The sequence below is a fragment of the Hibiscus syriacus genome, unplaced genomic scaffold, assembly GCF_006381635.1.
Source record: "Hibiscus syriacus cultivar Baekdansim isolate YM2019G1 unplaced genomic scaffold, ASM638163v2 tig00110204_pilon, whole genome shotgun sequence".
Taxonomy (NCBI): domain Eukaryota; kingdom Viridiplantae; phylum Streptophyta; class Magnoliopsida; order Malvales; family Malvaceae; genus Hibiscus; species Hibiscus syriacus.
The window spans coordinates 690,429-711,894 of NW_024062626.1; the positions used below are offsets into that span (position 1 = coordinate 690,429).

General features: G+C 35.9%; 1 protein-coding gene, 1 non-coding gene and 1 pseudogene across 2 annotated transcripts; 2 read left to right on the forward strand and 1 right to left on the reverse strand.

Annotated features, from left to right (window-relative positions):
- The window catches only part of LOC120219113, a 28,051-nt pseudogene extending 15,485 nt beyond the window's left edge, over positions 1 to 12,566 (forward strand).
- A 3,524-nt stretch (positions 12,567 to 16,090) lies between these two features.
- Positions 16,091 to 16,164, reverse strand: TRNAI-AAU. The gene has a single exon. It is a non-coding gene; the product is annotated as a tRNA-Ile (tRNA).
- Positions 16,165 to 17,149: 985 nt separating this feature from the next.
- LOC120219115 (ribonuclease H2 subunit A-like) lies at positions 17,150 to 20,127 on the forward strand. The gene is made up of 8 exons (XM_039215967.1): positions 17,150 to 17,342; positions 17,462 to 17,533; positions 17,941 to 18,064; positions 18,155 to 18,242; positions 18,618 to 18,755; positions 18,846 to 18,933; positions 19,028 to 19,148; positions 19,779 to 20,127. Exons 1-8 carry the CDS (start codon positions 17,258 to 17,260, stop codon positions 19,954 to 19,956), a joined length of 894 nt encoding a protein of 297 aa, XP_039071898.1. The 5' UTR covers positions 17,150 to 17,257; the 3' UTR covers positions 19,957 to 20,127.
- Positions 20,128 to 21,466: the final 1,339 nt, after the last annotated feature.

The window sequence follows — 21,466 nt, forward strand, 5'->3', positions numbered from 1 at the left end:
ACGTAAAGCATCCACCTTATCGGTCCGCTAAATAAAAATACAAATATCAGTAAATAAACAGACATGATATTTAAACAGTGAAAACAAAGATAAATATATTTCAAACTTTCAACCAAAAGACAAAACAAAGACAAATACTAACTTCACAGTGTTAAAGTAAAAAGTTTAGCAGTTTTGGCAGCAACCGAATAAATTTACTAAGCAATCTAAGTGAAATGGTTAATTTAAGTGAAATTACGAGTAAATTTATCATCAAGTTAAATATGGAAAATCTTAAACTTACCTCGTTGCGTAGAGTATGAACCTCATTCTGCAACGATACTACCATCTCACGTAGAGCGGCAACCTCACCACGTAAAGTAGACACCTCCACACGCCATGCACCATCGTTATCAAGTAGAGTACCGATCTCCTCACGCAAGGCATTGACCTCATCACGTAACTCCCTTGACTCATCCCGTGGAGGTGGAGAATAGGGAGATAGAAGTCGTGGCATCTTTGTCGGTCGCCTATCATGAGGTGATGGTGGAGAAGAGGCTCGATGATGTGACGGGATAGGTGATGGCTCTCGTTGTAGAGGTGTATAGTCGGGTCGATCAGGTGATGGCTCTAGGTGAGGTGATGGCTCTCGAAGTGGAGGAAGTGGAGGCTGCTAATCATTCGTGCCATCAAGAAAACGCTGACTAGCTTGCCACCAATCAGTAGCAAGCTCAGCCTCCGTGGGTGTCAGTCTCATTAATGGAATGTTGGCCTCCTAAAAATATAAAAACTCAAACAAAGTTAAACGTCTAATATTAATAACTTGTTTATATATGATAGTATTTGTGTTAACTTACATTATTTATTGTCGCATATGGTATTAAGTCTTCCCAATCCAACAGACGTTTCCTCTTCCAGGAAATAGCCCTGGGAATATCATTTGTAGTTTTTATTGCATATGTCTTAATGGCGGGAAAGGCCTCGAATATCCAAATCTACAAACAATATAATAACAAACATTAGTAATTGTTAAATAATTAATTATAATTTTGAAAACATTATATAGAAATTCTTACCTTAAAGGCCCAAACAAAGCCTGACAAAGTGTATTTCGACCCATCGCCCCGCAAACTTTTGCGGTCATCAAAGGCAGACGACAACTTAGTCTAGGTAGCTTTCCATATATACGAACCCCACGGAAACATATTCCATGCATTTAGGTCATCTACCAATAATATTAGCTCCTGAGGAATAGGTTGTCTGGCCTCTCTGCCTAAAAAGCCGGCATACAAAAGTAGTAGAAGGCATACTCGGACAACATCGACGTCATTCATCCGAGTAAAACCATCTTTCTTATTAAACAATTTCTTCATGTCGTCGACGTGTAAGTTCGGCTTCTCTATTGACTCATCAGGAAAAACCCTGGATAACCATGATGGGCGGGTGATATGACGAGTGTACCAGCCTACATCATCGTGTCCGAATCGTAGACCAGTGATTAAGCAGAACTTCTTCCGCCCAAAACAAGTATACGCCGGTGGAAAATGAAACCATATCTCTTCCTCACCACGTTGTATACTGTCGGGTAGATCGCTAGTCATGGTCTGAAGCCACAAATGGGTCAAACTAGCATCTCCACCCGGATGTTGTACTCTCAGCCATGGCCCAAAGCAGGTTTTTTCAAACAATTTTCTTTGTGCAGGTGAAAGCTTCGAAGCAATTGTAGTGGCTAGGCTAACTTTATTCCTTAATGTCAACGAAGCCGAAAAAAATTTCTACAAAAAAACAATAAACATACCAAGTTAGATATACCAAAAATTACACTGTCAAGATATACCAAAAACAAACAATAAACATAAATAGTAGTTTATTCTTGAAACTAAAATTTGCAACACTGTTTTTGTCTTTTGGTTGAAATGAAAATCGAAACGAGATAATGAGAATCGCAACGCGGAAATGACTATCGCAACGAGAGAATCGCAACGCGAAATGACTATCGCGACCAGACAATCGCAACGCAAAATGAAGATCGCAACCGCGAAATAAAAATCGCAACGCGAAATGAAAATCGCAACGCGAAATGAAAATCTCAACGCGAAATAAAAATCGCAATGCGATTTTTGTTTCGCGTTGCGTTTTTTATTTCGCGTTGCGATAGTTATTTCCGCGTTGCGATTTTCATTCTCGAAACTATTCTTCTTCTGCATTACTTCAACCAAAAGATAAAGCAAAGACAAATACTAACTTCACAGGCTAAACAGTTTAGCAGTATTGGCAGCAATCGAATGAATTTAATAAGAAATCTAAGTGAAGTGGTTAATCTATTATTGAAATTATCAGTAAACTTATCATCAATCTCAATATGAAAAACCTAAAATAATGCAAAAAATTCAAAATAAAAATAAAAAAACTAACCCTCGGAGGTTGATTTTCCATTTTTGAATGATTGTGAGGGATTTTTTACTGTGAATGGTTGTGAGGGATTTCGCCGGCGATGGGGACGGAAATCTTCAGAGATGGGGACGGATTTCGCCGTAGAGAGTGAGAGATGGAGATGGGACTGAGTGTTGTGTTTTTGGGTTTGAGGTTATGAGTTGCAATTACTGTGGACGGTTCAGTTTCCGATTTATTAAGAAAAAATTCGTGTTTGAAATTTGAAAAAAAATACGCGTTAATACGAATGGCGCTATGTAAATCGCGTTGCGAAAGTCAGAATCGTGTTGCGAAAGTCAGTATCTCGTTGCGATTTTGTATTATCGCATTGCGATAGTAAGTATCGCATTGCGATAGTCAGTATCGCATTGCGATTTTCCCAATTCGCGTTGCGATTTACTTATTCGCATTGCGAATTGGGAAAATCGTAACGACATTGTATACCATCGCAACGCGATTTCCAACTATCGCAACGCGAAATGCAACGCGAATTTGCGATAATGGAGATCGCGTTGCGAATTAGCGATCGTATTGCGATTTTGTTGGTCATTTTGGCAAATCCGGAAAAAGTTGGTTAAAATCGTATATTATATGGGATTTTTGGTCACTGAGGTTATTTTCTCAATTATCTTTTGTCGAGCATCAATTACTCAAATTAAGAATGTTAGAAGAGTTCTGAGAATTTCCAGCCTAATGACGGGACTTCAAATCAATTTAGCCAAAAGCAAACTATTTGGTATTAATGTAGAGAATGACATCCTTGATGAGTGGGCATCGGATATAGGTTGTTCTACTGGTTCATTTCTCACGATATACTTAGGCCTTCCATTAGGGGCATCAAAGAATTCAGAGAAGTTGTGGGAGCCGGTGATTGATAATTTCAACAAGAAATTGGCAGGGTGGAAAACTACTTCTTTATCTATGGCTGGTAGATTGGTGCTTATTAAGTCGGTGTTGTCATCCTTACTTATCTTCTATTTATCGATTTTTAAGATGCCTTCTACTATTTCTCAACGGTTAAATTCTTTGATGTCGAATTTTTTATGGGGTGGAAGGGTTGAGAAAAAGAAAATGCATTGGGTGAGGTGGGATAAGGTATGCAAACCGATGAGTGGTGGTGGTATGGGAGTTATCGACTTGAATATTACAAACTGAGCTTTGTTGGGAAAGTGGGTTTGGAAATTTGCTAATGAAAAAAATTCTATTTGGAAGAAATTTTTATGTAGCAAACATAATGTGAGTTGTCATTCCATTGATATAAGCAAGGTCCTAGCCCAAAAAGATTCTTGGATTTGGAGGGGAATTGTTAATAACTTTATCAAGGATGATGCTATTGGAGCTTGTCTTAGATCACATGCAAAGTTACAATTAGGGAATGGTAATTCTATTTTCTTTTGGAGTGATACTTGGCTTGGAGATTTTCCTTTGAAACAAATTTTTCCTAGGATCTTTGCTTTATCTTCAAACAAATGTGGTAAGGTGGCTGACTTCGGGAGTTTTGATTTGAATGGATGGGAGTGGAATATTAAGACTAGGAAGGAATCTTTGTGATTGGGAAGTTGAGCAGTTGGTAGAGCTTTTGAATAGGCTGAAAGACATCAAACTTGTAGAGGCATTGGAAGACTATTTGTTGTGGGATGGCCCGGGTGAGGGGTTGTTCTCTGTTAAAGCATGCAGGAATTCGCTTTCTCCTATTTATGACAATTCATTTCGGTGGAATGAATGTGTTTGGTTGGGTTTGGTTCCTCCTAGAGTAGAGACTTTCCTTTGGAAACTGTCCCACCAAAAAGTACCTGTGAGAGTGGAATTGGTGAAAAGAGGGGTTCAATTAGGGGAGAATATTATCTGCCTTTTATGTAATCAAAGGGAAGAAACTGTTCAGCATCTATTTATTACTTGTAATGTTTCATGGGAACTGTGGAATAAAATTATATCATATTGGGGTGTTCGGTTAGCCCTTCCGTCTGACCCGCCCTCCTTGCTTAGTTCTTGGTCTGTTTTACGGCCTACTTCTGCTATGTGGAAGTTTATTCCGGGAGTAATTTTCTGGTCAATCTGGAAGATAAGAAATGAAATCATTTTTGAAAAAGGAAAACTGGACAGACTTTCACTGTTCTTCTATGTTCGTTTTAGACTAGCAACTTGGTTTTTAGCAAAGTTTCCCCTTCTATCTATCCAGATGGATTCTTTAATTGGAGATCCTTCTTTAGCGGACAAACTTTCTTCTAGTAAGGAGCCGAAAAGGAAAGTGCATTGCTGGAGCCCTCTTCCAGTGAATTTTTTTAAGTTGAATGTGGATGGGGCTGTTAGTAGAGTTGGGATGAAGGCGGGAATTGGGGGCATTCTTAGAGATTGGAACCGGGTTTCACTTATTTCTTTTTTAGAAAATATCAGTTCTACTTCTCCGATTACTGCAGAACTGAAAGCTATCAGTAAAGGCATTGACATATTTGTTTCTTCAGAGTGGGCTTCGAAGGGTAGGGTAATCATTGAGAGTGATTCCAAGCAAGCAGTGGACTGGATTAATGAACAGGCTTTGCCTCCAGTTTTTCTCAATATTTTTGTTAAGGAAATTGTGTCTGTTGTTTCTGTTAAGCAGTTTATTGTGCGGTGGAATCCTAGGTGTTGTAATATTGAGGCGGATAAACTAGCAAAGGAGGGGATTGGGCGATGGTGTATCTTGTTCTAGTTTGTTGGTCTATTTTCCTGTTTAAGTGATAGAGGAGTGCGTTATGATTTTTGTATTTTCTAGGAGTTTATTTTGAATTCTTATGTAATCAGTTTTTTATTAATGAATTGAGGTACTCTTTTCCTCCTACTGTTAGTACGTTCTTGCCTCACGGTAAAGGACTACTAAGTGGGAGGTTTTTAACGAGACCTCCCATTCCTATCAAAAAAAAAATTGAACATTTCCTGTTTGCATTTGTAGAGACACAGGAATAGTTAAATTGAAAATGCAAGGAGCATGCAGTGGCTGCCTGAGCTCGTCTGTCACTTTAAAGTCAGGCATTGAAAATATGCTAATGCATTATGTTCCGGAGGTAATAACCAATGACCACACTTACACTTTATTCAGAATATATTTGGTATGAATATGGGTGGAGAGAATAGGACGAGTGATATTTGAAAAGGAAAGTGATTGGTTTCAAATTATTTGATTAACACATACTGAATTAACAAATAGAAAAGGTTAAAGTTTTATAGGTTAAATCACCTGTCACGATGGAAGGGGAGTTAGGGTTTAAAGGACTTGATTTGGGGAAAATTAGAAGAGGAGAAGCGGGGAGGCAGATACAAAAATTGGGAAAGAGAATGGAATTAGGGATCGAGGGGGATTAAGGATTAAAAATGTTATCTGAGAGAGAGAAGGGCTGAAGTAGTAAAATGAGTTGGGTTATACGGTATTGGGTAAGGGTCAAAGGAGTAATTGGGCTCTAGTTACTTAGATCCAATTATGTTTATCAGTAGGCTTATTTGTTTTGGGGTGGGTCAGTACGAATCCAAAACAGATGGAGGGGTGAGTCAGCAATTGAAGTAGTTATTTTGTTAGACAGCTGGGGTACTTCTTTTTATATATAATTGTACCAAAATATTTTAAGGGTTATCTAATGAATGAAGAGCACGTTTTCTGTACCTATTTCTTCTATTTCTGAAATCCCTAGAAAATTCCTCTAAAATTCTATCCTAAAACGTAACAATTGGTAATCAGAGCTGAGTTTTTTATCCAATATTCAATTGTTCAAGTTGGGAAAGTCAAGAAAAATGCAAAAAGTTGGAACCACAGAGGTACCAGAACATGAAACAGTGGAGGTTAAGGAGGAGACATTACCATCTTGGTGGGGTGGGCAGAAGGCAGAGCTGGAAGGAAGGATACAAGCATTGGAAGATGGGTTGACTGAGAACAGAGGATATTTGCAGAGGATCTTTCAGCTAGTTAATCAGGCAGCTGAGGAAAAAATTCACCTAAGTCAGTGAAGAAAAAACCATCAACAGATGAAAAACAGAACAAAAGTGAAGGTAAAACACCATGCTTAATTACGGTTCTTAGTGAGAATGAAAAGTACACTTTTCAACCTAATGAACCAAGGATTTTAGCTGCTAAACCTGTGGGGTTTACTGGTCCTCAAATTTTTAATCAGAAGTTGCCAGAGGAAAAACTTATGGGTAGTTCTAGTGAGAGTAAGGGGGGAAGAGATGAACATGTGGACACTAGAAACTACTGTAAAAGCCCTTTTGGGAATCCTAGTTCTGTATTACCTAGACCAAAAGTGGAGTTACCGTTGTTTGAGGATAATAATCCGAGGGGTTGGGTCAGGAAATGTCAGAAGTTTTTTAATTTGTTTGGAATTCACGAGGAGCAGAAACTGGAAATAGCTGCTATGTATTTAGTTGGGAAGGATGAGACTTGGTTTGATGGGTACATTATGCAGAAGTATAGGGTGACATGGCATGAATTTGAGGTTGATTTATGTCACAGATTTTGTGATAGAAATTATTCTGATATTATTGAGGAATTCAATAAGTTGATGCAGAAGGGGAGTGTCGAGGAGTATCAAGAAAAGTTTGAAGAATTAAGGCCTTATTTGTTACAACAAAACATGCATTTGGGGGAGAACTATTTTGTGTCCAGCTTTATTAGTGGCCTCAAGGAAGAATTAAAACATAAAGTGAAAGTGCTGGAGCCTAAGAACTTATCTGAAGCTTATAGGCAGGCTAAACTATATGAGTTGGCTAATGAGATTGAAGGGAAGAAGTACAAATCTCCTAGTAAATTTTTTTCTTACACTCCAAATAGTCAACAGAACAGTGGCAGTAAAAATTTCTTGCCTAAGTCGGTGCCTCTTAATACAAATACAAAACAGAGTTTGCTGGATTACAGAAGAGCCAACATTTTGTGTTTTAAATGTGGAGAAAAATTTGTTCCTGGGCATCAATGCAAAGTTAGACGGCTAAATTGTATGGAGGAAGAAGAAGAATCTGCTGAAAAAGAAGCAACAAAAGAGGAAACTGGTGAATTGGAAGATTCAGAAAAGGAAGCTTTGGAGATTTCCATTAATGCTATTACTGGTAATGTGGGCCATACAACCTTAAGAATATTAGGTTATATCATAGGCAAACCCATTAATGTATTGATCGACAGTGGCAGCACACATAGTTTTGTCACTCCTAAATGGGCTAAGGAATGGGTGGAAGTGGTACAGACTCAACCATTAGTAATAACCATAGCTAATGGTGAGAAATTGTTCAGTACTTCTAGGAGTAATAAGGTGAGTTGGAAGATGCAAGGATATGAATTCCAACATGATTTCAGAGTATTGTCCTTGGGAGGTAGTGATATGGTTTTGGGAGTGGATTGGAGGGAAGAGTTCAACCCCATAACCATGGATTTTAAATCCAAGACTATTAGTTTTGAGAAGGATGGGCAAACAGTTGTTATTAGAGGTACTCAAAAATTACCTCTAATCAGACCAATTACAGGAGAAAAGTTTCAAAAGTTAGCTGCTAAAGATGCTGAGTTGAGTGGGGAAGTTTATTTGTTAAATGCAGAAGTGGTAGAAAGCTCAACTCCTCTCATACTTCAAGATCTTTTGCAAGAATTTCAGGAAGTATTTGAGGAACCCAAAGGGATGCCCCCTAGAAGGAAACATAATCATGCCATTGTTCTTAAACAAGGGACACAACCAGTCAACCTTAGACCCTACAGATTTGCTCATCATCACAAGGCTGAAGTGGAGAAACAGATTGCTGAAATGTTGTCTTCTTCTATTATTCAAGTAAGTAAAAGTCCATTTGTTTCCCCTTGTTTACTTATTAAAAAGAATGATGGAACATAGAGATTTTGTGTGGACTATAGGCAGCTTAATTCTACCATAATTAAGAATAAATTTCCAATTCCTATAGTGGAGGACTTATTAGATGAATTGAATGGGGTTGCTTTCTTTTCAAAAATTGATTTGAGGTCTGGTTACTGGCAAATTAAAATTAAAGAAGAGGATGTTCACAAAACTGCCTTTAGGACTCACCAAGGGCATTATGAGTTTAAAGTAATGCCATTTGGCCTTACTAATGCCCCAACTATTTTTCAAGCTTTGATGAATGAATTGTTTGGAGCATATTTAAGGAAATTTGTTCTGGTGTTTTTTGATGACATTCTGGTTTATAGTCCTAGCTTGGCTGATCATAAACAGCATCTCAGGGTAGTTTTAGACATTTTATTGAAGAACAAGTTATATGCCAAGAGGAGTAAATGTTTTTTTGGACAACAAGAAGTAGAATATTTGGGGCATTTAATTTTAGCTAATGGGGTAGCAATTGATCCTGCTAAAATTAAGGCTATGCAACAATGGTATTTACCTAAGAATTTGAAGGCTTTGAGGGGATTCTTAGGTTTAACAGGATATTACAGGAAGTTTATTAAAGGGTATGGTGAGTTGAGTAAGCCCTTAACAAACATGTTGAAAAAGGAAGGATTTCATTGGTCTCCAGAAGCCAGAACAACTTTTGAAGAATTGAAAAGGGTGATGTGTTCAGCTCCAGTATTGGCTTTACCTAATTTTGAGCAGAAATTTTTTCTGGAAACTGATGCTAGTTCTAGAGGAATTGTGGCTGTTTTATCTCAAACAGGGAGGCCTATAGCTTATTTAAGTAAGGCTTTGGGACCAAAGCATGCAGACCTTTCTATTTATGAGAAGGAATACTTGGCCATTCTAATGGCAATATCACATTGGAGGCATTATTTTGAGAGTGGTTCATTTGTGATTAAAACAGATCATGAGCCTCTAAAACACCTACTAGAGCAAAAGTTAACTACCACTATTCAAAAGAAGGGTCTTACTAAATTACTTGGGTTGGATTATACAATTCAGTATAGAAAAGGCAAGACAAATCAGGTGGCAGATGCACTTTCCAGACAGCAACTGGATTCTGGGGAGTTTCTGCACATGGGGGTTACAGTTATAATTCCTACTTGGGTGCAGGATATTGAGCAGAGTTATGAAGGAGATTTATTAGCTCATGAGAAAATTCCTATTTTACTTATTCAACCTGATAAGATGGAGGATTGGAAGAGAATTAAAGGAGTTTTATACTTTAAAGACAAAATTTATGTGGTAAGCAAGGGTGATCTCAGACAGAAAATTATTGTGGCTTCACATGATTCACCACAAGGGGGTCATTCAGGTATTCAAGCTACTTATCAGATGATTAAAGCTTATTTTTTTTGGCCAAGGATGAAGCTTATGATTCAAGACCATATCCAGCAATGTGAGGTATGTCAGAGAACTAAAATTGAGCATATTGCCAAGCCAAGGTTACTACAACCTATTCCAGTTCCACACAATGCTTGGGAAGTTATAACAATGGACTTTATTGAAGGCTTGCCACCTTCAGCAAAGTACAACTGTATTTTGGTGGTGATTGACAAATTTACTAAGTATGCTCATTTTATGCCTTTGTCACATCCTTACACAGTAGTGCAAGTTGCTAAAGTATATTTGGATCAGGTTTATAAGCTTCATGTTCCTCCTAAAATAGCTATTTCTGATAGAGATAAGTCTTTTACTAGTCTATTTTGGCAAGAGCTACTTAAGCAATTGGGGACAACTACACTATTCAGTACTGCCTATCATCCTGAGACAGATGGTCAAAGTGAAAGACTCAACCAGTGTTTAGAACAGTATCTCAGATGTATGTGTTTTTTAAAACCAACATCTTGGTCAAAGTACTTAGCCCAAGCAGAGTGGTGGTATAACACTAATTACCACTCTGCTATAAAAATGACCCCATTTGAAGCCTTATATGGGTATAAGGCTCCTATGCTGAGTTGGTCAGGGGACTCTAGAGTGGATGCAGTACAAAATATGATGCAAGACAGGGAACACTTCAATGCTTTATTACGTGAACAACTCATCAAGGCCAGTAATAGAATGAAACAGATTGTGGATAAGCATCGTACAGAAAGGGAATTTCAGGTAGGAGAGGAAGTTTACCTGAAACTTCAGCCTTATAGACAGACATCACTTGCTATACGGAAAAATCTAAAGCTTGCTGCTCGATATTTCGGTCCCTACAAAATACAGAAAAAAATCGGTCAGGTTGCGTATCAATTGGAACTACCACCAGATTCCAAATTGCATCCAGTATTTCATATTAGTTTATTGAAAAAGCGAATAGGGAAGCAAGGACTTATCTCGTTGAATCCTCCTGAAACGTCTTCAGATGGTCATTTGAAAATCTACCCAGCAACTGTGTTGAACAGGCGAGTAGTGAAACGACATGCTCAGAACGTTCCTCAACTGTTGATCCAGTGGACAAACATGGGGCCAAATGATGCAACTTGGGAAGATGCTTCAGTGCTTCAAAAACAATTTCCCGAATTCGATCCTTGGGGACAAGGATCGTCTGATGGAGGGGGTATTGTCACGATGGAAGGGGAGTTAGGGTTTAAAGGACTTGATTTGGGGAAAATTAAAAGAGGAGAAGCGGGGAGGTAGATACATAAATTGGGAAAGAGATAAGGGAATTAGGGATCGAGGGGGATTAGGGATTAAAAATGTTATATGAGAGAGAGAAGGGCTGAAGTAGTAAAATGAGTTGGGTTATACGATATTGGGTAAGGGTCAAAGGAGTAATTGGGCTCTAGTTACTTAGATCCAATTATGTTTATCAGTAGGCTTATTTGTTTTGGGGTGGGTCAGTACGAATCCAAAACAGATGGAGGGGTGAGTCAGCAATTGAGGTAGTTATTTTGTTAGACAGCTGGGGTACTTGTTTTTATATATAATTGTACCAAAATATTTTAAGGGTTATCTAATGAATGAAGAGCACGTTTTCTGTACCTATTTCTTCTATTTCTGAAATCCCTAGAAAATTCTTCTAAAATTCTATCCTAAAACGTAACATCACCTCGTTTGTGCCTTATCACTGTCTACCTAATAAACCTATCAAGAAAAGGCATATGTGAGTTCCACGTTACTCCAACACTTGGTTTAGCTAGAAGTACCCATTCCGACATCCGTGTCAGATGCATATTCGGGCATACAAATATAAGGATATGACCTTCCAAGGATCCTTAAAAGATATGGGAAAACTTGAAAAAAAATTGAACATATGTTGTACCCATACAAGTACCCGACATTCAGAACCGAGTTTGAGTTATAGTACTCGTTAACATGGTAAAGTAGGGAAATGTGAAATTATACCATGGTTACCCCCTTTAGTTTGACTTATCACCTTGTATTCTAATTGTATTATAAACTATTTCCTCCCAGCCCCCTTCATTGGATCATATAGTGAAGGAATAGTTATTCCATTCTCAGTCCAATCTCGACAATGTAGGATGAGGAGCATTTATAACCTAGCCTGAAACCATCTTTGTCTGCTAAACTGTATAGGAAATGCAATTGAAACCATATCGCCTTTAACCTTGGTATCTGAAGGAGTGAAATCTGGTCCGTATCTTGATGCATGCACTGATGCAGGTTTTTCCCCCTATCAATGATGTCTAGCTTTAGGGACTCTTGTTGAGTTGATTTCTTTTGTGGTGAAGAGGGTATAATGCACTTGCTTTAGTTCTCACTCCATTGCTGAAGTACTGATTTTGTATCAGGAAGGAGGAGGGGATGAACAGAAATAGAAGTTGAATTATATTTCTCTATGCATACTTAAGTACACATGTCAGTTCTTGAGTACATGATTGAGATCATGATGTGAATACTCATGGAGTAATAGTGCAGGTGATGTATATGCCGACAAGTACTTTTACATTCTCGGTTTTGAGTTAAATAATAGTACCCGACAATCGACTTTTTCTTTCAATTCCATTCTTGAATTTCAAAGGATACACTGTTCTTGGAGATTAAAGTATATGTTGAATAATGCACGACGTTTGATTGTTATTTGTCGTGGAATTATCGAGTGGATCTAGAACTCGGCCTCATTTCTAATCGGTTTCCTTTTGAATGTCGCGATACAGGTTAAGGGTGTGGAGCAAGAATTAGATGCTGAAGATGAGGATGAGGATGAGGATGGTACATTAGCGGTTTAGTTGTAGTTTGAAAGCTTACTTAATCATCTCTTATCACTCTGTCTGCGGTGTAGCCGGATAAAATAAATGAGGTCAGAGACTAGAGGCACCCCCTTCTTGTATAGGATCGATCAGTAAATTTGATCATGTATTATTTTTTTAATTTGAAATAATCAATTTGAATTTTATATTTTAAATAATTCTCTTCAAATGAAAATCGTTTTATTTGTAAAATAAATGACTTTTAATCGTTTTTTTAATTTGTATGTTTTCAAAAAATAAATGTAATCATTTCTACGAGTGCAACCAATATGATATTCTTAAACAATATACTTCTAAACCGTTCCAATATGCGACTCGTCTAATTTTAACATGTCAAATGTGATTCGTATAGTTTTAAATGTTAAATATTGTATATGTTTTTTTTAACAACGATAACTGAATTTCTTTAATAAAAAATTGAAAGAAATCAAAATTACAATGCACCCAAACATAAAGAGAAAAATGGGACAATAGCTGTTAAAAAGCTGATACATTAAAAAAATGTTAAACTTAAAGATACGAAGAAAAATAAAACATTCCATTAGAATGATATCTAACATAAAAAAATCTAGTAATCTTTATAAAATTTTTTGTTTCTGTCGAATGAGACGCTTTATGAAGTGATATACGAATAATGAGTGAACCAAACAATTTAGCATACTAATTTGCTACACAATTTTGATTATATCAGCAAATAACCTTTTACAAAAAAGGATGTGACAATATGTGATCATTGATAAATCAAACAGAAAATAAATGTCGTGAGAATCTTTGTGCGACAAAAATTGAGAGAAACATATCACAATAACAAGAATTCTTGTAAATAAGAACGGAACCGTCACCAACTAAACAAAAGTCAAAAGGAAACCGACTAAATAAAAGATAGAATAAATCTTGTAAATAAGAATTTATTAATATACTAATTTTGTTCATATATTTCAGAAAATTGTGAATAATAAAACTGGAAGGATTTATCTTATATTAAAAGGTGCAGTGATTGCTAAAATGGATCTTTAGAAAGCCTATGACAACGTGAGCTAGAAATTAACCCTCCAAGATTTTAATTTTCCCGAAGGCTTGATAGAGATAATAATGTTTTGTATTAATTCAAGTACTATCGAACCGCATGGGGAAATAACCGAGAGTTTGAATCCTAAGCAAGGCCTATGTCAAGGTGATCCGCTTTCGTCGTATTTGTTCATATTAGTTATGGAAAGACTCTCCTATATTATAATGGAAAAAGTAGAAATGGGCATATGGAAACCATTCAAGAGCTCGAGGGGTGGAACTAATTTAAGTCGTTTATTCTTTGCGGATGATCTCTTATTATGTGCAAAAGCAGACTCAATTCAAATGTAGAATATGAGAAATTGTCTTAATGAATTTAGCCGAGCAGCTGGAGTTGAGGTAAATCTTCTGAAATCGAAAATATTTATCTCACCAAATATAATTCTACTACGATACAATACTTAAGTGATTTGTGCGGCATCCCCCTTACGGATAACTTGGGAACTTACTTGGGAGTTCCTATAATCCACAAAAGGGTAAATTCAGAAACTTACGATCCTCTCATTGAGAAAGTCATGAAAAGATTGGCAGGCTGGAAAGGAAGAGTCCTATCCATGGCGGGAAGAAGAACCCTCATCCAAACCGTCTTTAATGCAGTCCCTATTCACACGATGCAAACATCCATGCTTCCTGTTTCGGTCTGTAAAAAACTGGACAGACTCAACTGTAATTTTTTTGTGGGGAAGAGATATAGAATATGTTCACAATCATCTGGTCAGTTGGGATAAAGTTTGTCACTCCAAAAAGATGGGAGGTTTAGGTATTCGAAAAGCGAGATTAATGAACATCGCCCTTATGGCGAAGAACGGTTGGAAACTCCTCACCAGAAAAGAAAATCTCTGGTGCAAAGTGTTCACAGGTAAATACCTAAAACATAAGGAATTTTTAGAGGTAGAATCAAGAAGGAATAACTCTTCCACTTGGAGGGGCCTGCTAGGAACTCGGAATCTTATAAGACAAGGACGCAAATGGCAGGTTAAATCAGGCGCTCAAGCAAAGTTCTGGCAAGATTGGTGGGTAGAAAAAGAACCATTGAAAAATTTATATCCTTTAATGGATAACCCAAGCAGAAATGAAAAGGTGGCCAGATACATTAATGAAGAAAGGTCTTGGAACATCCAAGAAATCCAGCACCTAATCTAGGAGGAAACAAGACTGGAAATTCATAGAATTCCGATTCCAGCTATAACAGATCCTCAGGAGCTCGATATAAACACTTGGGGAGTCTCCAAATATGGACAGTTTACGGTGAACTCAGCTTATCAAATTGTTTCTAACACAGAGATGGGTGGTCATTATGGGGAAAACCTACAGTGGGTATGGAAAACTAAAACCAGCGAAATAATCAGGTTCTTTATTTGGCTATCCTATCTCGACAAACTTAACACTAACGAAGTTAGGTGCAAGAAGAATATGACACAGGACGCGAACTTCTTAGTATGTCAAGACGAAACTGAGTCTGTTGATCACATATTTCGGAGATGTCAAGCAGCAAAACTTGTTTGGGAAGAGCTACGAGCTATGGAACAAGACAGACAAATTAATTCAATGGAGTTTAAGAATTGGTTGAAGAAAAATTGTCTCTCAAAGAAGGTCAGATTTGATGAATTGGAATGGGGTCCATTGTTTATGGCTATCATTTGGGGACTGTGGAAGAGCATAAATGAAAGGATCTTTAAAGAAACGACCAATAATCCTTTTAAAGTAATAAACTATGCGAAGCAGTTTGCTAGGGACGTAGAGAAGGCCCTATTAAATCCGATTAGAAGGATGTCTAATGATTCTTGTTGGGTAAAATGGAAAAAATCTCCTGTGGGAGGTTGGATTCTCAATACTGATTGAGTGTATAAAATGAACTCAGGACTGGCTGCTGCAGATGGTCTAATCCGAGATAGCAATGGTGACTGGAAAGCGGGATTTGTGTTGAAATTAAGGAGGGTCAGTAGTTCGATTGCTGAAATTTGAGGGGCTCGACATGGTCTCCTTTTAGCTAAAAATCTTGGGCTAAGGAATGTGATATTAGAGATGGAAGCAAAATGGATTGTGGACATCTTGAATGGAGATAAGATGGAAGACTACTCGGAATTTGATCTGATGAATGATTGTTTAGACATTCTAAAGGAAGGTTGGGTGGTTGAAGTTTGACATATATGGCGAGAAGGAAACAAATGCGCCGATAAACTTTCGAATCTTGCACTTCTTCAAGAAGAAGATACCTACATTCTGCAGTCGTCCCCAACGGATATTCAAGAGATGTTAGTTGCTGACAAGAACGAAGAGGGTGGGTTGAGGTTTTAGTTTTTTGCTTTCATCAAGTGTACCAAAAATAAATAAAAGGAGTGCGCTCCAAATTGAGTGTGTTTGGATTTAAGAATATATCTATAAATGTGGTCACCCGTTCACGTAAAACAAAAAAGAATGATCCCATGCAGGTTTCGAACTTGACTGAGATAATAAGCCGTTGTTTCAAAGTGTTTAAATTTACATTCTTAACTAATTGATGTTTTAGACTCCTTATATGATCAAAATTCCAGGAAACAAAAATGGCCCATGCAGGTTTCGAACCTGCGACCTTCGCGTTATTAGCACGACGCTCTAACCAACTGAGCTAATAGGCCATTGTTTCGAACTTTTTAAGTTTACATTTTAGACTCGTTATATGATCAAAATTTCAGGAAACAAAAATGACCCATGAAGGTCTCGAACCTGCAACATAGCATTATTAGCACCACGCTGTAACCAGCTGAACTTACTTTAGTAAGTGGAATAATTTGTTTAAGAATATAAAGTAACCAAAATCGGCCGTATAGATTCCAAATTTGTAGCTCTCGCCATCTCGTGTTATTAGACGACAAACTAGATGATTTGGTTTTAGTTTTAAAATTATTATTTATATTGTTTTAATTTTCTTGTTACAAGTTTTTAAATATTGAATACATTGCATTCTCATGAAAGAATCAAAATATTCTTTTGTTAAAAGCAGTAAGAAATGTTATTTAATTATTTATAAAATGGTTAACAAAATAAAAAATATTACTCGTTTTCTTAAATATACTTTTTTTTATATTTTTATTTATATAATCTAAAACAATGATAAATTTAGACATTTTTAGTGTGAACTTGTGTCTACGTTGAGATTCGACAAGCTCTAAATTTAATCTTATTTCTATTTAGAAAGAAGGAGAAGGGAAGACTTTAGGGAAAGAAGAGAATTGTTCCTAATGAATTTAAAATGAATGACATAAGAGAATATGAAAGAAAAATATGAACAGTTTGACTACTTAACCAAATGTGCTTGCTCTAGTTAATTAACATTGTTACTGAATGCGACCATTATTAATTATTATTGGTGTCTTCTACATACAAAATTTTATGTTATTAATATATGTATGAGATGCAAGTTACTTCTAAACATGTTATTGATTTAAAGTAACGTATTTCATATGCAATGATATCAACAATTTGAACACGCTTTAAGTTATATTACTTTATTTTGCAATATAGTATATAAAATAAAAATAAAATCTTCTAAAACGTATTTTTTACGATAAAGATATTTGTTCAAATGTAATGAAAAAAAAAAGTTAAAATTCGTTCGATTCAGATTTTTTGAGAATAATAATAACAACAAAACTGAAGTCTTTAAAATGCGGTAGCAGCAGCCATGGCGTTCGAGTGATTCCTTAGCTTTTGTATAATCAAAATAGAGAAATGGGATCCGAAGCTCCTCTCCCAAAATGGGCATCTACTCCTTGCATTATGGGCATCGACGAAGCCGGCCGTGGCCCTGTTTTAGGTTTTTCATATTTCCCTCTTCTCCTTTTTGTTTGATTTCATTTGATTTTCCCCAAATTTTACTGTTACACTTTACCCATGCTTCCGCGATCATTTTTCTTTTGATTTTCTTTGTTTCAGGACCTATGGTGTACGGATGCCTTTACTGTTCTCGCTCTTATCAGAAAACTCTTGCTACCTTGAATTTTGCCGGTTCAGAATTTCTTTTCTTTTTATTTTTCCCATATTTAGCTTAATTTTGCTTCAAAGTTTAAATCGTCATACAATGATATATTATGCTGCTGGGCGCTTCAAATGCGTACTGTAGAATGTGGAATTCAATTATTTTTGCTGGTGTAAGCATATAAATTTAAGCTAGAGAAGGGTTTCTTTGAGGAAATTAGCTCTTGACAATGGAAATTTTGGTCTGATTTTATTTCAAAAGCAATTTTCACAAAAATTAGTTTGGCTGATTGGTGGTTTTGATGAAAGGCTTGTATTTGTTACTTCTTTTCAAGCTAAAAAGCATATACTTTATAATTTTCATGGAAACATTATTTGTAAATGGAAAAGGAGTTAAATGGTTTCATAAGTTTTATGGCTTCCTTTTGTGTTTATAGATTCAAAGACACTAAAGGAAGAGAAAAGGGAAGAATTGTTCGAGAATTTAAAGGCTGATGAATCGATAGGGTGGTCTGTTGATGTTATAGATCCAAGGGAGCTCTCAGCTAAAATGCTAAAGAAGTTAGTTATTGAAATTGTAATACATTTTAGCTTTTCTTTTGTGTATTTTTCTTTTATCTCATAAGATTTCACATTTTGGATTGCCAATAGGAATAAAGTGAACCTGAATGAGATATCGCATGATTCTGCAATTGGTCTCATCAATAGGGTATTGCACATGGGTGTTCTTCTAACTGAGGTACAACTCCTAAACTTTCTGAAATGAGCTTTCTATTGATTACATCTGTGTTATTTTTACATGAATATCTCTTGTATTTTTGGTACTTCACGAGAAAAATAAAGTAAATTCGATGGCATGTTGTTATTGTTATGAGACATTACATTATTTGAATAATAGTTTGCACTTAGATGCTGTAAGCTAATATCAAATTGTGGTTGGAATAGAAGCCCAAACACTCTTGGATGAGTTTGGCAGATATATAGGCCATATTGTATAATAAGTCATAATTTTTTTATTTTTTGGCTGTGGTAGATATTGCTTGGGTATTCTGATTAATCTAAAGTTATAAAGAGGAATCCTATGAAGCGGAAAATTTTCATGTCCCTGTTTCAGGTTTACCTTGATACAGTTGGAGATGCCGACAAGTATAGGATCAAACTATCTGAAAGATTTCCCTCCATTAAATTTGTTGTTGCAAAGAAAGCTGATAGTCTGTATCCGGTAGTGAGTGGGGCAAGTATAGTTGCCAAGGTAATCAGCTCTTCGTTCCAAATCCTGACATTTGGTTCATTCTAAACTGCTTTTCTTTTTAGTTAATTTTAATTTTGTTTAACCATACAGGTAACGAGAGACAAAGCCTTGCGAGAATGGGTGCTGGAGGAAACATCTGAAAACATGCATAGGAGTTTTGGTTCTGGGTATCCAGGAGGTTGGAAGTGCTTGACATTATCTTATTTCATATATATATACCCTATTAGCAAAGGTAATTAAACAAGGAATCTGGTTATCTTTGATTTGTCTAGATCCTGAAACAAAAGCTTGGCTGGCACATCACAAACATTCAGTCTTTGGGTTCCCAGCGCTAGTCCGCTTCAGTTGGAGTACATGCACTTCATATTACAAAGATATGGTCGAAGTGTTATGGTATTTACTCACACACTCAAATTTAATTTTTAACACTTTCCAATAATTGTGCTTGGTCTTGTGTTCACAATGTTATAAAGTCTGTAAGTGTTTTGGTGTTTTAATTAAGAAAATTCAATGACTTGTCGGTAATTAGAAAAGAAAAATAAACAACAATTTCCTGGTTGGTACAAAAGTACAGACATTGTTGCCTTGACATGCCTCTAGAATTATTTTATGTTTATGGATAGGTCTAGAAATGAGCTGAGCTTAATGGTGGAATGCTTAGAATTGATGGTCGATATTTATTTGAGTTTTGAAAAGGCTGTTTGACATCAACTTCTAATCTAAATGAAGTTGCATGTCGCATTAAGCTTCAGCTCTTGTAAAAGTATATCAATAACCAGAGGTGCGGAAATGGATTTGGAAATAAGTAATAAATATATTAAATTTTTAATAAGAATATGTATTCTCCTCAATGGTATATGGTATTTAATATAAAATTGAGAAGTTAAAAGTTCATACATTATTTATGATGCATGTCTAATTTCTACTATCCTTTATTAACAAAAATAATTTATATCTGTATCTATTGTTTACATAATAGAAACATAAAACAAATGTTGTTTTGCATTATGTTGTGTGTGATAGGGAATCTGATAAAGTGGATGAAGATTTTGCTAATGGCAGCAGCGGGAAGCAGTTGAAATTAAGTAACGTTGGATTCAGCAAGGTGTCAAAAAGAAAAAGTGAAGAAATAGAATCGAGTGGCAAAGGGAGATGCAAGTTCTTCCAGTCTCGTAAGCTCGAGCAGGTCACTCATTTATAGGAATGCACTTTAGTTTCATGACTTGTTTCTTGGATGAATGCCTTTGATTTAATCTGTGGCTTTAATCTTTCTTAATGTGGTTCCGCGGCCGTGCATCTTGTTCTTGATTATGTAGAATGTATTCCTAATTAAGATAGTAGAACATTTAACTTTGCCATTCAGTTTTGCTTCTTTTGTTTTGTCCCTCCCTTAGGCTATGCTTTGTTTTCTTGAGATTGATAAATACAAAATGATAGAAAGATGGATAATTAGAAAGAAAAAAGTTAAAAGATTATTATTATTATTATGTGTGCTGAATATAATATATGAGAAAGGTGAAAATAGAATATAATTGTTCTATTCAGTAAAATTTAAAAAATGAAAGAAAAATAATATTTTATTCAATCTTTAGTAAGTTAAAAAGGAAAGAAAAACATGATTTTGCAAATATAAAATAATTGGTCATACTTTTTATTTTATTATTTAGAATAATTTGTTTTTATGTATACAACATAATGCTATTTTGTCAAATTGAAAAAAACCCAATAATGATATAATTGTCAGAAATGACTGGATCACACATTTTAATGGCTGAATCAATAAGAAAATTAGAGAAGAGTGACCCCAAACAAAACTTTATTTTTTTAATTAAATAAGAAATCTCTAATCATTTTATTCGAACATTAAATAATATTTATATAAACGTTAATGCATTAATCGTTAATGAGCTTAAAAACATTCGTCTACTGATTTTATAATTTCGTACAAAGTTTAGTTCATTTCAATCATGTTACGCGTGTGTCTGATATTGCATATTCTAGTTAACTTCGCTTAATGCAAAACTTGAAATTATAACCTTCTGTTGTGTCAAACAAAGAGTTGAAGGATAAATGGGATAATTAGACAACAGAGATCAATTGTCTTCGGTCATTTCATTCCCTATGATCCCATTCTCAAGCTAATTAAAAAACAAGACCGGTAGGTTCCTATGCAATAATATGATATGAAGCCATATTTCTCGGGCATCGCCAAAGCTTGAAAGCTCTTTTTTTTAGTCAAGCTTCATTCGCTCTTCTCTGGTTATTTACCTCTGATCTTAACTTAACATTAAGCGTCCAATTAAACCTTCCTTTCGGGAGCGGTATGGAATTTGGCATCCGTAATTGCACATCAAACACTCCAAATGTCTCCAAAGGTGTTGGAAGGTGCAGGTTTTCAGGTTCGATTTTAATGCAAATTAAGCTGCCTTGCGTTCTGAAACAGTATGGAAGAGATTATTCGACAATGGTGTACATACTTGGAAATAACAAAAACATAATGTTCCAAACGTTTATGATTAGGCTCATTAACGAAATTCCATATCTCCATGAAGATATCATAAGCTTTGTTTTTCCCTTAGCAAAGAAATAAGCTGACATATCGTAGAGACGTGAGATGAGAGAAACTATTACTATCTATAAATAAAATGGTCATACCTCAGCAACAAGTTCATCTTTTGTCACAGGTGAGCTCAATTCAGTTGGGTCATCTT

Coding starts and splice junctions, on each gene's coding strand:
- LOC120219115 (XM_039215967.1), top strand. CDS start 17,258: ATGGGATCCGAAGCTCCTCTCCCAAAATGGGCATCTACTCCTTGCATT. Junction 17,534..17,940: donor TGCTACCTTGAATTTTGCCG/GTTCAGAATTTC, acceptor TTGTGTTTATAG/ATTCAAAGACACTAAAGGAA. Junction 18,243..18,617: donor TGGGTGTTCTTCTAACTGAG/GTACAACTCCTA, acceptor TCCCTGTTTCAG/GTTTACCTTGATACAGTTGG.